The sequence below is a fragment of the Zalophus californianus genome, chromosome 7, assembly GCF_009762305.2.
Source record: "Zalophus californianus isolate mZalCal1 chromosome 7, mZalCal1.pri.v2, whole genome shotgun sequence".
Classification (NCBI taxonomy): Eukaryota; Metazoa; Chordata; class Mammalia; order Carnivora; family Otariidae; genus Zalophus; species Zalophus californianus.
Genome location: NC_045601.1, coordinates 144127477 through 144143337, shown reverse-complemented (window position 1 = coordinate 144143337; position 15861 = coordinate 144127477). Strand labels below are relative to the sequence as shown.

The 15861-nt window shown below is 46.5% G+C and overlaps 1 protein-coding gene across 1 annotated transcript; it reads right to left on the bottom strand.

Moving 5' to 3' along the window:
• Positions 1-1928: 1928 nt before the first annotated feature.
• On the bottom strand, positions 1929-15706 carry LOC113926887 (endogenous retrovirus group K member 25 Env polyprotein-like). Its single transcript, XM_027602277.2, has 3 exons — positions 15524-15706; positions 8240-8354; positions 1929-2927 (listed from the first exon to the last, which is right to left on the bottom strand). The coding sequence occupies exon 3, from the start codon at positions 2925-2927 to the stop codon at positions 2517-2519; it is 411 nt and encodes a 136-aa protein (XP_027458078.1). The 5' UTR covers positions 8240-8354; positions 15524-15706; the 3' UTR covers positions 1929-2516.
• Positions 15707-15861: the final 155 nt, after the last annotated feature.

Here is a 15861-nt window from a genome sequence, read left to right as displayed (position 1 = left end):
GGGATTCTGCCTGGACACCGTGAGCCTCAGGCAAGTCCTGCCTTTGTTTCTTTTTCTCCCATCACTCTTATAATTACATTCTGTTCTTTTTGCTTAAAAAACGTCTTGGTCACTCAATTTACTCAATATATTGATTTCACAACCCATTAATGGCCCAGGACCTGCAGGTTGAAAGCACTGTTCTGTGATCCTTATCTTATGGCGGAAACATGATGGCCCAAGTCCTGCACCGTTCTGCTTTTCGAAGACAGAATTTTGAGACTCAAGAGTTTTTTCTTCAAAATTATAGTTTTTGGCATGGGTTTCTAAACATAATTTTGAAAGCTAAAAATACACTTACTTTTCTTCATATTAATGTCATAAGAACCTTTTCATTCAGGCATGAGGCAAAGTGGAGAGTTTCCTGATGCAAAAGGATATAAAACATGGGTTAACATTTCTTAATATTGTCTTGCCTACCCCTCCCCATTTGCATATATATTATACATAATATATATTACCCATAATATATTAATATATACCTATATATTAGGTATTATATTATGTATTATATGTAAGTAATATATAATATACCTACATATAGGTATTATATTAATATGTAATATTAATATACCTATTTGTAATATATTATATATATATGACTACAAGCCACACATTTATGAAAGTCGTTGGAGGGATAAAGAAGCTGGGTCAGTCTTGGGTTTCTTGCTAAACATGGTAGATCTCCAAAATTCCATTTCAGTTGTCTCTTAGAAGGGCCTTTCTTGACCTAATTTGGCTGACACCATCTCCTCTGGAAAGTCACATCTCTGAGCTCTTTTATTTACTATGGTAACCACACATGTGTGAAGGAAGAGATATAAAAATACCAAAGGTAATGAAGGGTGGGGTAGGTGTGGGAGAATAGGGTTGAGGTCCAGAAGACCTAGGTCCTAGTACCCCAGCTGCCAAGAACTGATTTTATACCCTGGGGCATCAGATTGCTTTACTGGCTTAAACAATAGAGATTTTTCTCATTTAACAAAAAGTTCTGAGTTAGGACAGAGGGAGGGATCACTCCACAGCCAACCCCCTCCCCCACCCCAGCGGTCTTTTCTGTCCTAGAGAGGCAGGAAAACTAACGATCGCATTTCTCAGGTTCTCAAGCAGCTGTGATTTGGGAGAAATTTTGTTTTGGCAAATCAGATGCACTCCTGTGGGATTTGGGGGATAGAAATGGGCAGGGGCTCCCATTTCTTCATTTTCAAATGTCCTTCATTTTCCCGTGTAGTGTGAGCCGAGTCCCCAGTGACCCATCACCGAGTTCTAGGGACTGAGAGGCCCACAGGCATCTGTTTTGCTCTCGAAGACGCAGCGGGAGCCACGGGGTGGTCGAGCTGCCCGCCAGCGGGGCCTCCGGATGCTCGCGGGATCCTTGGCCGCGGCAATGGCAGGGTAGTCCCGGTCCTAGAAGGGCCATCAGCTCCCTTGGGGGCTCTGTTCTGCAGTGTAGCTTGGGGGAGTCAGTTCTGATCTTCAGTATAGACAGTACCTTGTAATAAGTCCCTTCCTGCTTAGACAAGCTAAAGGGCATTCTATTCTCTACAACTGAACCCTGACCAACTTAGGGAACAATTTCCGGGTGTTTCATCAAGGACCCAGGTTCTTGCCATCTTTATACTTTGCAGGCTTAGAAAGTCAGCTCAGCGCCCCTCATGGTCTCCAGATGGCTGCAGTGGTCCTAGGATCACATCCCAACTTAGCAACATAGCAACCTCCAACAGAGGAAGTCTCTCTTTTTGACTTACTTATTTATTTGACTCAGAGAGAGAGCACCAGCAGGCGGAGCGGCAGGAGAGGGAGAAGCAGCCTCCCCACGATTGTCGACCTCAGAGAGTCGGGGACCTGGGGTGGCGAAGGACCTGAGAAAAAGAGACGACAGTAGAGCGAGGCACAGGGGACCCCGAGCAAACAGCCCGAGGTGCCGAGGTTTATTTTCCATAATCTAATATACCTTCTACAACGATACAGATCTATAATGATTTACAGCAGGGGCTTAGTAAGGCACAGTCTTCCACGCACACAGGGTTAGTCAAGTGAAGCAGTGGGAGTGGAGAAGGAATAAAGACATCTGTAACTGGCTGTGATCAATTAATTGTAAACACCATTGTACTCGGACCTTAACACAGGATAAGAGAACAACGGAGGGAATGCACAGTGTGCTGCTTACAGCTGGCCTCCTATCTACAAAGCATCTTGTACATGCTGTGTGCTTTAGAACAGACCACACACATCCCAAGGGCGTTTCACTCTGATCCTTTCGGGTTATTTTTAACCCTGCAGTCTTGAGTTTTCTCAGAGATCTCAGAGTCTGAACGAGCATGCACCAGTGGTCGTTGCGGCGTTCTGTTTCCCACAGCTCCCCCTTTCTTTTTTTCAAAACAGCCGCTGCCCGTAAGCACTCTGTGATGGAGGTTTTGGGCATTCATTCGCTTTTTGAGGGTACAGAGGACCAAGGTGCTGGGAGATGAGTACAGTCATTTGTAAAAACTGTAAAAAATAGGTCCATATTCTGTCCATTCGGCTAGACGTAACAAGGGAGGATGGGGTACATATGCCCAGTAGGCGTGTTTTTCTCCTACCCCAGAGGCGCATGTCCCCACCGCTAACATAGCCAGGAACAGACGTTCAGGGCTTTTGGTGGATCTGGTCGTCTCCAGGACTCGCTCCGCCCTCTGAGTGAGGGTCTTCAGTTGCCCCCAAGTTGGGGGTGTTGTCGGGGGCAATTTTCGTTTTCGAGGTCTCTTCAAGGAGAGTGTTGCCATCTCTCGGACAGGGCGCTGGGTAGTCAATCCCTGCAGAGGCTGAGAGACCTCTTCTGTTGTCTTTATCGCCAGTCCTGGGCCGGACTTTCTGAAGAGGTATCCAAATCGCTCGACTGGATCCATCTGGAATGACACAAGCATAACCAGGGCCTCGGGTAATTAATTTCCCGGGCAACCAATTATTTTCCTTTTTTATCCACACGGGTGCATCCTGAGTTGAGATTGAGGCTGATGAGAAATGTTTGTCAGCTCTAGTATATGGTTCTCCTTGGGGTAAATTTAAAAAATTTAAAATAAATAAGCTTTGTGCCATGACGTCTCGGGGGGAGATTCCCCCTTTCTTTTTAGACATAGTTTTACGGAGTTGTTTTTAATGGTGGCGTGCACCCTTTCTACTACAGCCTGTCCTTGAGGATTATAAGGAATACCTGTGATATGCTGTATTTGCCATTCTGCAAGGAATTCTCGTACTTTTTTGCTAGTATATGCTGGGCCATTGTCTGTCTTGATACAAGTAGGTAACCCCATAATAGCAAAACATTCAAGCAAATGAGAAATGACATGCCCAGCCTTTTCCCCCGTCAAAGGAGTAACCTGAAGAAATCCTGAAGAGGTGTCTATTGTGACATGAATATATGAGAGGCGTCCGAAAGGGGGAAAATGAGTGACATCCATTTGCCAAATACAATCAGGAGCTGTGCCTCTGGGATTGAAGCCTGCCGGATGCTCAGTTAAATGTAGAGGTCGACAAACGGGACAGGAAGAGACTATTTGCCTGGCAGAGCACAAGGGTATTTTATAGTGTGAATGTAGGCGGTTGGCGTTGGTATGAAGATGGGCATGTTCTGCCTGTGGAGTTTCAAAAACAGGAGTAGCCAATAAATCAGCAGACTGATTTCCCTGTGTAAGAGGTCCAGGGAGGTTAGCATGAGAGCGGATATGAGTAATGAACAAAGGGAGAGTTCGAGATTGAATTTCTAATTGTAATTCCTGAAGCAGAGGGTTAATGATAGAATGAGTTGTGGAGATAAGAGCTGTTTCCAAAGGCGCAACAATGCCAGCTACGGAGGCAGAATCAGATACGATATTTATAGGATAATGAACATTCTGCAGTAAGAACAATAAAGCTGCAAGTTCGGCCTGTTTGAGCAGAAGTGTAAGGGGTTTTCATGGAGCGCTGAATAGCAGGGCCCCAGACCCCGGCGCGCCCGGAGGAAGAGCCATCAATAAAGTCTGTAGGAGCTGAGGGGATTGGGGCCTTACGAACGACGCGATGTATAACCCAGGCAGTGCGCTTTAGGAAGTCCCATAGTTTACCTGACGGATAGTGGCAACCTGTGCGCCCAGTATCGTCAGCAAGAGATATTTGCAGGTCAGTAGAGAACGGAAAGACTTCCTTAAAGGATGTGGAAGAGATCAGTAAAACAACGAGCGCTGGGTCAAAACCTAGAATTTGAATAGAACGCTTTCGTCCTTGGAGAATGAGTGAAGCGACAAGAGATAGATATGGAGTAACAGTTCGAGAAGTTTTTGTGTGTAAAGTCACCCATTCGAGAGGTTTGTCTTCTTGTGCTATGACAGCAGTCGGAGAATGAGGGGCAGGGAAAATAAGAAGAAGCAGGGGGAGAGAATCATCATCCCTGTAAGCAAAGGCAGTTTTTAATCGCTCCTCAACAAACGGCAGTTCGGCCTCTGCCTCTGAGGACAAAGCGCGAGGACTGTCTAAAGCAGAATCACCTTGTAAAGTGTTAAATAAATTTTGTGATTTATAAGTTGGAATCCCCAGGAGAGGGCGAATCCAGTTAATGTCTCCTAGGAGTTTTTGGAAATCGTTAAGTGTAAGGTGGGTATCCCTACGAATTTGCACTGTTGGAGGTTTCACTGTGGTTCTATCTACCACAGGGCCTAGAGAAGAAGCCGGAGTAGTTGTTTGGATCTTCTCCGGGGCTATTATGAGACCGGCGGAAGTCAAGTGTTGAGAAGTGGCCTGATAGACATTTTGTAATTCAGTTTCAGTTTGTGACGCTGGCAAAATATCATCCATATAATGAATGATATAGGATCGAGGATAATGATCTCTTACAGGTCTGAGGACCTGGCCAACCTAATACTGACACATGGTAGGAGAATTAGTCATACCTTGTGGCAAAACTGTCCATTGATATCGTCTCATTGGTTCCTTATTGTTAGTGCTGGGAATAGAAAAGGCAAATTTCTCCCTATCCTAACAATCCTTAAGATCTATTATTGTCAATGGCCATTGTTTGGGAATGGCTGTAGGAGTGGGTAACCCAGGCTGCAAGGCACCCAGAGGCTCCATGACGGGATTAACATTCCCAAGGTCTATTAAGAGCCTCCACTTACCTGATTTCTTTCTGATAACAAAAACAGGAGATTTCCAAGGAGATTGCGAAAGTTCTGTATGTCCTGCCTGCAATTGTTCTTGAACAATTTGCTCTAAGGCCTGCAATTTTTCTATCGGAAGGGGCCATTGAGGAGCCCAAACCGGGGAAGAAGTTTTCCATGTTATTTTAATAGGGGCAGGCCTCTTCCTCAATGGCCCCTAGAAAAAAGGGTAACCCAGTCCAGCCCTATGAGTTGGTCCTTGGGCAGTGATAGGTTCTGTGATTCCTTGATGTTGTTTGCCTAAGCCCTGTCCTGGTTTATAATGGCCCATCTTTGTCATGATTTGATTAACTGGTCGATTTGGGGGGATGACTAGCTCGGCTCCCCACTGTTGCAAGAGGTCTCTTCCCCAAAGATTAACGGGGGTATTTAAGATGAAAGCCTGGATAACTCCTTCTAATCCGTCTGGTCCCTCACATTTAAGTGGTACACCACTTTGTCGAATTTCTTCTGCCGTCACAAAACCTATTCCTTCCACCGAACTAGAGATTGCTTGCATGGGCCGGGTATTAGGCCAATGCTGGGAGGCTATTACTGAAATATCGGCTCCAGAGTCTACTAGACCTGAGAAAGTCCTTCCTCTAATTTTAAGAGTCGTAGAAAGAAGATCAGTCTGAGTCGGTAATGAAGCCCATTTAACCATGAGAGGGTCAGTACTACCGAATCCTGCCGTCTGATCTGTTGGGACTGACCAGTTTGGACATAGGGCAATAATAATGACTGAGCAATTCTATCTCCTCCCTTAAGGGTCCAAGGAACCCGAGTCTGTGCAACCACCATTATTTCTCCCTCAGAGTCAGAGCCTATTACTCCAGTCATCACCTGGATTCCTTTAAGATTTAGGCTAGATCTTCCTAGCACAAGACCCACGGTTCCTCTTGGTTAGGTCCGTAATAACCCGTGGGTATTTTTTGAGGCCCGAGACCAGGGTGAAGACCAGGGTGAAGACCAGGGTGAAGACCACTGTAAAAGGAGTGGTTAAATCTATGGTGGCACTTCCCTGGGTGGAGGGACTGAGTGATAACACGGAGGGTTTATGTGCGCAGCAGGATGTTGCTGCTGGAGAGGCGACATGTTGAATCCCCCGTTGTTGTTCGGGGCCTGGGGGTGGCCCCGCATCCCGTTTCCCGACCTTAATGGGAATGGGTTACCTTGCCTGTCAAATTTGGATTTGCATTCCTTGGCCCAATGTTTGCCTTTGCCACAACGAGGGCAGAGGCTAGGGGCGGTATTAAAAGGAGAATTGGCTCTAGGTTGGGGGCTTTACAGCATTCCTTCTTGACATGTCCTATTTTTCTACAATTATAACATTTTATTTATTTTTTTAAAGATTTTATTTATTTATTCATGAGAGACAGAGGGGGAGAGAGAAAGAGAGAGAGAGAGAAGCAGAGGGAGAAGCAGGCTCCCAAGGAGCAGGGAGCCCGATGCGGGACTCGATCCCAGGACCCTGGGATCACGACCTGAGCCGAAGGCAGACGCTTAACCATCTGAGCCACCCAGGGGCCCTACAATTATAACATTTTATGTCCTGTTGTTTTTGTAGGGCCATGAGTTGGAGGGAGGCTATTCGAGCTTGATGTGTAAAAGTGCCAATATTTCTACATAGACGAAGATAATAGAGAATACCTCCTGTTTCCCTATGTGGCCGGATGGCCGCTTGGCAGTCCTCATTAGCATTTTCAAAAGCAAGCTGTCTTAGCAAGTGCTCTTTAGCAGGTTTATTATCAACTTGGCAGTCGATAGTCATTTCGAGCCGATTAGTAAAATCTGTATATGCTTCTGTAGGGCCTTGCACAATTTTTATATAGCTTTGCCCCACTTCCCCTGAGGGGGTTAGCTTTTCCCAGGCTGCGAGGGCGATTTCAGGGACCTGCGCTGTGGCTGCGGGTGGAGTGTTGACCAACTGCTCTCGAACATCTGAAAAGGGGCCAGAGCCAGTGAGCATTTCAAAAGAAATATGGTGCATGGCTGGGTTTACCCGATTTGCCCAGGCTTTCATATCGGCAGCATCCGAAAACCACATTTTCCATTGCAATAAATCCTGTGGCTTAAGGCAAGCCCGTGCAACCATATGCCAATCATGAGGGATCCATTCCCGAGAATTTGCCCAAGCTTTCAAAATCTCTATAGTATAAGGGGCTGTGGGTCCATACAAGTGGCAAGCCTTCTTCAGTTCCCTTAAACTATTTAAGTGTAATCCCTCGGTTCTAGAGGGGAGCAGGGTAGGGGGATGGGTTAGCCTGGTGATGGGTATTAAAGAGGGCACATTCTGCATGGAGCACTGGGTGTTATGCACAAACAATGAATCATGGAACACTACATCCAAAACTAATGATGTAATATATGGTGATTAACATAACAATAAAAAATTAAAAAAAATAAACGTAATCCCTCATAGGACCAACAGCCTGTGTTCGGTCTATGGGGAAAGCCATAAACAAATCATTAGCCCCTTGCCGTCGGAGTTCCTTTTCGAGAGGTGAGAGAGCTAGAGAGGACCTTTTGAGAGGGAATGAATCTACTGTGGAGGGAGGTTGATCACCTTCGGTGGGGTCCTCTGTTGAAAGCGGAGGGGCCGTGGGTGACGGCCGGGACTGTGAAGCCGCGAAAACTTTTTTACTTTCAGTCTTAGCCTTTTCTAAAGTCTCATCGTCTAATTCATATGCATGTAAAGAGTTGGTAGTTTCTTTACCAACCTCAGCCAGGGATAACTTATCCCCGGTTTCCATAGTATTGATCACCACTCGTACTAAAGGCCAAAATGGCCAGAAATCAAGGGGAATCATTTCACCCTGTCTCATAGCCCTCAAGACATTATTTTTTACTGGGACCCAAGTCTCCTTATCTACGGAGCCTTCGTCCGGAAACCAAGGATTATATTCAACTACTGTTTCCAAACATTTTTCTATGCGCTGCTTAGTAACTTTAGCTCCATATTCTTTAAGAAAATGATGTATTAATGCAGCAAAACCTGATGTTTTCGAATTTGATTGCCCCATAACCCTGTAATAAACTTTCCTACTTACCACCTTCTGTAGGGTTCCTACCGCTGGCCGATCATACCTCAATGGGGGCTTCAGGTCTCTGTTCGGGCGCCACTTGTCGACCTCAGAGAGTCGGGGACCTGGGGCGGCAAAGGAACTGAGAAAAAGAGACGACAGTAGAGCGAGGCACAGGGGACCCTGAGCAAACAGCCCGAGGTGCCGAGGTTTATTTTCCATAATCTAATATACCTTCTACAACGATATAGATCTATAATGATTTACAGCAGGGGCTTAGTAAGGCACAGTCTTCCACGCACACAGGGTTAGTCAAGTGAAGCAGTGGGAGTGGAGAAGGAATAAAGAAATCTGTAACTGGCTGTGATCAATTAATCATAAACACCATTGTACTCGGACCTTAACACAGGATAAGAGAACAACGGAGGGAATGCACAGCGTGCTGCTTACAGCTGGCCTCCCATCTACAAAGCATCTTGTACGTGCTGTGTGCTTTAGAACAGACCACACACATCCCAAGGGTGTTTCACTCTGATCCTTTCGGGTTATTTTTAACCCTGCAGTCTCGAGTTTTCTCAGAGATCTCGGAGTCTGAACGAACATGCACCAGTGGTCGTTGCGGCGTTCTGTTTCCCACACCTGCAGAGCAGGGAACCCAACCTGGGACTCGGTCCCAGGACCCCTGGGAACATGACTTGAGCCCAAGGCAGACGCTTCACCAACTGAGCCACCCGGGCACCCCTCATTTATATATTTATTAAAACATTTTTTTTTTTTTTTTTGTAGATTTAATACTGTGGTCATGGCTGGAGGGGTGTCAGTCAAGTTGCGTGCTGTTGGATTCACCCCTCCCCTTCTCTTGCTCCTCTGTGTCACAGGAATGACGTCTCTGGAGCTCCCTCGCCTCTGGCTTCTGGGTAGGTTCCAATGGGACGACTGAAAAAAGATTGATCAGCAGGAGGAGGGCCGGGGCCAAGATCTTTCTCCTCCCTCTCTCGCTCCTGCAGCATTTCCTGCCCTAGCTACTGCGGGACCGTCCCTCCGCCCCCCAGCTCTGGCTGCCCCTCCCCAGGGGCATCCTTGCTCACTGTCAGCCCCACCCCTGGGCCCTAACGCCCCCTCTTCCCACGGTCTCTCTGTCTCTAGGAGCGATAACAGCGTCTTTCTGTGGCTAATCGGAGCCACTCTCCCGTGAGTCCGCCTCCTGGCAGCCAGTTCCTCGTCTCCCGCCCTCTGACAAGGCCTTTCAAATGCAGCTCAGGTCACCTGCTCCTTGTCGGGCGGGCAAGGCCACCCTCCTGTATGACATCCTATCTCAGAGGACAGACTCCCTAAGGACTCCTAACGTTAAACTTGAATTTTCTCTCCTGTAAAGTGAAGCCACTAACATGGTTAGAGTCCATTGACCAGAGAGCTCCAGGATGCACCTGCAGCCAAACCGAGTTAGGTTTATGTAGCTTGCTGTTGCATGGGGGAGAGTGCTAGCTCTAGGAATCACGGCCCTCTAGCCAAGAGGGGGTTGGGAGAAGCCATGCCTCCAGGGCTAGTTGGGGGGAAATCAGAGGTTAGTCCTGGATGGGGTGTTGTCGGGAGCAGACAGTTCAGTGCTGGGGGCCTCGGGGAGGAAGGAGGACTGAAGGGGGCTGGCCATGTCATTGGTCAGGGGGCATGGTCACTCTGCTAGGCTGGAAAAGAGGGGTGATTGGGGAGTGTCCTTATCTCTTTCTTGTTTCAGACATAGTTATGGAGTGATCGTCTCCAACTTGTTCTATTACAGGGAACAGAGTGGCCTCAGCTGATTACTGTCAGTACATTGTTTATGTTTAGTCGTGTCAGCATTTAGCTTCGAGCTGCTAGGGCAATTCTTTCACGTCTTCAACACCAACCTCACACGCCTGTTGTGAGGATTGACTATAATTCTGTATAGCAGCATAAGAAAATTCAGAGAAATGTTGTTGGCCCATAGTGAGTGCTCAATAAATATTAGCTGCTTCTTGTTATAACTGCTGAGAAAATGTTCGGTGGGACCTCTGTGGCGTTCTGGAGAAGCTCATAGGGAGCCAGCCGTGCACCTCCCTCCCCAGCTCAGCATTCAATGACTTTGGTGACTTCACATCTGTCGCTTGCATCAGCTACGGCAGGAGAATTTATATCATGGAAGCTGGCAAATATTGCAGACAAGGATGACATTTTTCCCCTAGAGAGCCAACAATTAAACATTTCCCAGCATGCACAGCCTGGGAATGACCAGGAACCCAAGTAGCCTGTGAACAATGAAGGGCACTCAAAAGTATTTGCCTTTATCAGAGGGAGCAGAAAGTGGGAAGTCAGTTTAAAATAAGATCATACCTAAAAAGTATCCACATTGATATGTGATTTTTAGGGTAGTATTACAGTTGCTGAAGAGTAGTAATCCATTTATATATTTTTGCTCGGCTTGGATTTTTAGGGTGAGGAAGTGACATGCAGGAGCAACCCTTAATTAGCTTAAAGAACAATTATACATTATTAATGAGTTGATAATGCTTAGAATGTTGGAGACACCCATGTATTTTTTTTTTTGCCATAGACGTAGCTATATGTGTGTGCTGCTGATTCCTGTTACCTTCTTACCTGGTAGATTATGAGGATGTTGTACTTACTAGAGCTGGAGTTTGAGCACTGAAATAAGGGGAGGTTAATAAGAAAGGAACAAGAAAACATTGTTTTATTGGTGATGTGTTCAGTTGTTGTAACCCAGAAACCCACAAATCTCAGTTTTTCAACTCAATAAATATTTTTCTCTCAGGCAACCTCTAATGCAGATCTGGTTGGTCTTTGCACGGTTGCTAAGGGACCATCATGTGACTCTGAAGTCTGGGGCCATGGAGTCCTCTGCTGATCCTCGGCGTTTGACAGAAAAAGAGACAGAGAGAAGAGCTTTCATGGGAGGTTCTCCTAGGTCAAGCCTCAAAGTTGCTACCTGGCTGGTTACAATTCTTCCATAGTCCCTTGTTTAGATCCCAGCTACATGGCCATCCCTCGTTTGCAAAGGAGGCTAGGAAATGTCTTTTAGCTTGAATTTTTGTGTTCCCCCAAATTCCTAGGTTGAAACCTAATGCCTGGTGTGATTGTATTTGGAGGTAGGGACTTCGGGAGGTGATTAGGTTGAGACCTTATGAATGGAATTAGTGTCTTTGTAAAAGAGACCCCAGAGAGCTCCCCGGCCCCCTTCTGCCATGTGAGGACACAGCCATCCCGAACCTGCCAGCGCCTTAACCTTGGACGCCCGGCCTCCAGGACTGTGGGAAAGAAATGTTCGCTGTTTCCTCCTCCTAGTCTGGGCTAGCTTTGCTGGCGCTGCCCAGTGGGCTGAGACAGTTGTGTTTCCAAGAGGAAAAGGAAAACAGACTTTGATCAATCGACCAGAGCAGCCTTTGCCGCAATAATTAACCATGTGTTCCGGACCACAGGGTGTCCACAACCAAAGGAGTGACGTGTATCAGGTCTGAGAGTCTGCTTTCTGGGAAGGCGGCTACCCCTGTGGGTAAACTGCCTGGTGTTTGTTCTTAGCAGGGAGCAGTAGACCTGCTGTGGTGGGGAAGGCGTGCCGTAACCCCTGGGAACATACTCGGAGGGCAAGCTGACCTCCCACACGGAGCCCTGAAGGGCTGTGTCTTGGCTTTTAACAGGTAATAAATGTATGAATAAAATATATAGTATTCGAGATGCTGCTAGTACTACAGAGAACAATAAAGCAAGGAAAAGAGATGTGGAGAGAGGGAGGGATATGATTTGATAAGAGGAGACAAGGAAGCTGACAAATACCTCAAAGGTGAGGGGACATGCCGTGAAAAAATCCGATGAAAGAACAGCCCAAGCAGAGGGAATAGCAAGTGCAAAGGCCCTGAGGTGGGAGCAGCCCGGAGCAGGGAGACAAACTAATCCTGCCAACAAAAGATGTCTCTCTACCAATTTGAAGAGGGAACACAATTTATGACTTATTTAAACATTATCAAATTTACATGTGTATAAGGTAGCACAAAAGTGGCTACAAAGTCTGGAAAGAATCCACACAAATTTATATAGTTAAAAGTAATTTATCTGGTAAAAATGTATCCACTGGAAGTTCTATTTCCCTGAGAGACAAAGGATGTAGCTTGTATCTTTTGTATAGCTCATGAGAGACTCCTGAGTTAGTTTCAGGGGTATGGGTTTGCAGCCAAGGGTCGGACCTTGCATTGTAAAATCAAAAATTGTGACCTCATATTGAGCATATTGTGTTTTTAAGGAGACGCTCTGAGGAAGGAAGGGTGAAGAGGACATTGCCTCCCTCCTCAAAGAAACTTTCATGATTTTTCCCTTACTGAGACCAGTGTGGCGGGGACAGAGCACGGGGTGGGGGGGTGCCAACTTTACTCACAGCACACCCGCCAGTGGTCATTTTCTGCCCCCAAAGAGGGGACAGTAAACAGTCATCACGTTGCGCCTCTGTGGTTGTCTTTTCTAACCTCCAGTTCCTCCTTATGTCTGCCCCCCTGCCTTTCTCTTTTAATTGGCTTTGTAGTTACTTTTTTTTATTGTGGTGAAATATACATAACCCAATTTGCCATTTTAACAGTTTTTAAGAGTAAATTCAGTGGCTTGAAAGCAATGACCTTGTTGTGAAAGCATCACCACCACCCATCTCCAGAACTTTTTCATCATCTTAGACTGAAACGCTGTCCCCATTAAACAAGAACTCCCCATTCCCCCCTCTCAGCCCCTGTGACCACCATTCTACCTTCTGTCTCTGAATTTGACTATTCTAGGCACCCCCATGTAAGTGGAATTCTCCAATATGATAAAATATCACAAGTACAGTGTCTGTACAAGTCCCTGCTTTCAACCCTTTTGATTATATACCTGGAAGTGAAATTGCTGGATCATATGGTAAGCCTATGTTTAACTTTTCGAGGAACCACCGTACTGTTTTCCACGGTGGTTGCCTCATTTTACATTTCTACCAGCGATGTATGAGTTCCAGTTCCTCCATATCTTGCCAACACCGTCATTTCTCTTTCTTTTTTGATAATAACCACAATAATGGGTGTGAATGCTTTAATTAGGTTTAAACACGCACAATTACACTTGACCTCTGTTTTCTACCACAAACACAAATTTATGTTGGCACGGTAGAGGCAGCCCGAAACTTGGCCTACCTTGCAGGTGGAGGAGGCTTGAGGGTGGCTCACTGCCGGAATCAGGAGAGAACCCAGCCAAGCGGGGGCGACTACTCGGAGGAGGTGGTAGCAGATGAGGGGGTCCGCGTTCAGGTGAGCAGTCAGGAGATTTCAGCAATGTCTCTTGTCAAAGAGGGTGTGAAGATCTCAGCAATGAGATGTGTGGCAGGAACAAAGACATTTGGAGACCCAGACAAGCTACTGATATGAGGGGAATCTGTCAGTAGGCGGGTGATGGCGGGCAGGAGACAGCCTGTGGGAGGGGCCTGGCCAAAACCAAAGGGCTTATTCCTGGAGTCCCTTTCCTTAGCTCTCCAGGACTAGACCCAAGTTTCTGGGATACGTACTAGGCAGAAACAGAAAACATGGACACAGAGACAAAGCCAGCAATCAGAAGTGAGGTTCAAGATCAAAATAAACTGTGAGGGTGATTTAGTGCTAAGACCCCGGCGTGGAAGGTTCCTGAAAACTCACTTGCCTGAGGCTCAGATTAGAATAGGGTAATCAGCAAAACCAAGTCTGCAAGACCTGGGATCATGGGTCTCCGGCTCTGGGAAAGAAAACGCTACCCATGCAGCAAAACAATGCAAGGAGTGAGAGAAGCAACTTGGTACTCTGGGAACTTGTTAGTGAGAAGGAATAACAACTTAATTTTAAAATACTATCCCAAACTGCTCCAATATTAGCAACTATTGATTGTAAACAACCAGACAGAAATCAGCTGTGCTGTGACTTATCATGAAACATCAACTGAAACAAATGAATAAAGAAAGTTCTATGAGTCACAGTGTTTCACTGAGTTTTAAATTTCCGTTGTTGGTTTGAGTTGATGTTAGGTTGCACATTCATCTGCAGCCCTGCTTTGTCAATGCCTGTCTGATTTTAGCTGTAACCTGGGATGAGAGCTGTTTTTACTAATTTTTAAAATTTTACTTAAAAAAAAACCCCCAATAGTTCTAACATTAGAGATGATCCAGTTCATTTAATTCTGTTTGATGACAGCAAACTCTAAAATCTATGGAGGAAACTAACAATTGACAAATGTAAATTTTACCAGTCTGCCAAACCAGGCTGGTGATGTGTGCAAATGCTTTTACGAATTTCAGCAAGACTTAGGGGCACCTGGCTGGCTCTGTCGGTGGAGTGTGTGACTCTTGATCTTGGGGTTGTGAGTTTGAGCCTCACGTTGGGTGTAGAGATTACTTAAAAGAATTTTAGCAAGCTTTATAGTGATCGTAATTACACTAACACTTATTTAAAGTTTATCCACTTGCTTAATAACCCCTACACCTGCCATGGGGTTTGAACTCACAACCCACAGATCATGAGTTGCATGCTCTCTCCACTGAGCCAACCAGACACTCCACTTACTGTTATTGAGAGCTTATTGTGTGCCAGATGGGCATCATTCTAAACATATATAACTATATAAACTCATTTAGAATACATGACGTTTATCAGCGCAATCCTAGGAGGCAGGCACTAAAATTATTATCCCCATTTTACAGGTAGGTGAGGCAAGTATAAATTACAACTTTCAGCCAACAACGATCGCACAGAATTCTCTGGCGGCAGCACACCTGTGTATATCCATTCTTTTTCTAAGCGGCCCCAGATTCTACCAAACCTTTGGTGGTTCACTTTCTGAAAGGCCGGTTCATCTCACCTCCCAGTGCCGCGGGCTCCCACACATCCCTCTCCCAGATCCCTAACCTCGCGGCACCACCCCACAGAGTGACTACCAGCGAATACCGGCAGGCAACCTGCCAAGGCTACTCACTACCTGCAAGGTCAAACACACACTCCTTCAAGCCAGTATTTATAACGTTCCTTTGCAAGTCCCACCCCGAGTCCTGGGCTCTGGACCGATTTTTCAAGATAAAGAGAGAGAAACCCTATTTTCCGGAGAAAAGTGCGTCTGTTCTAAAACAGTGAATCGCTTTTCAGAGTGTCCTTTTCCAGGAGCTCAGAGAGACCTCTCACCATGTGAGGAGATGGTCTGCATGATGTCAGGTCTCCGGAAAAATTCCCCCGAGATTCACGAGCCGGGTCTCCAGGTCTCAAGACAGGCGCTTTCAGCAGCCAAACCCCGGGGGCCAGAATTACCTACTTGCTCACACAGAAGATCCCTTGCTCTTTTCGAGGGCAGTTTGAGACCCAGGGATCAGATCCTGGAGGACTCCGGCAGTGTGAAAGCAACCACGTTTCCCCGAAACCGGAGAGCAGAGGGTGCGGGGATCTGTCCCGGGGGGTGCGACGCGGGTCACAGCGCGCAGCCCCCGCGTCCACCTCCTTCCCGGAAGCACCATCTAGAAGCTACGCTTGGGAAACAAATTCGAACCCCGCCCTGGTCGCCCCGGCTGGGGAGAGAGGACACACAATCTTTCTTTGCTCACTCCCGTTCCTCCACGCCGCTCCGGAGCCACCGCCCTTCAATAGCCATATTTC

Bases quoted from the DNA above. Each gene is read 5' to 3' on its own strand.
- LOC113926887 (XM_027602277.2), bottom strand. From the start codon at position 2,927: ATGGATCCAGTCGAGCGATTTGGATACCTCTTCAGAAAGTCCGGCCCA.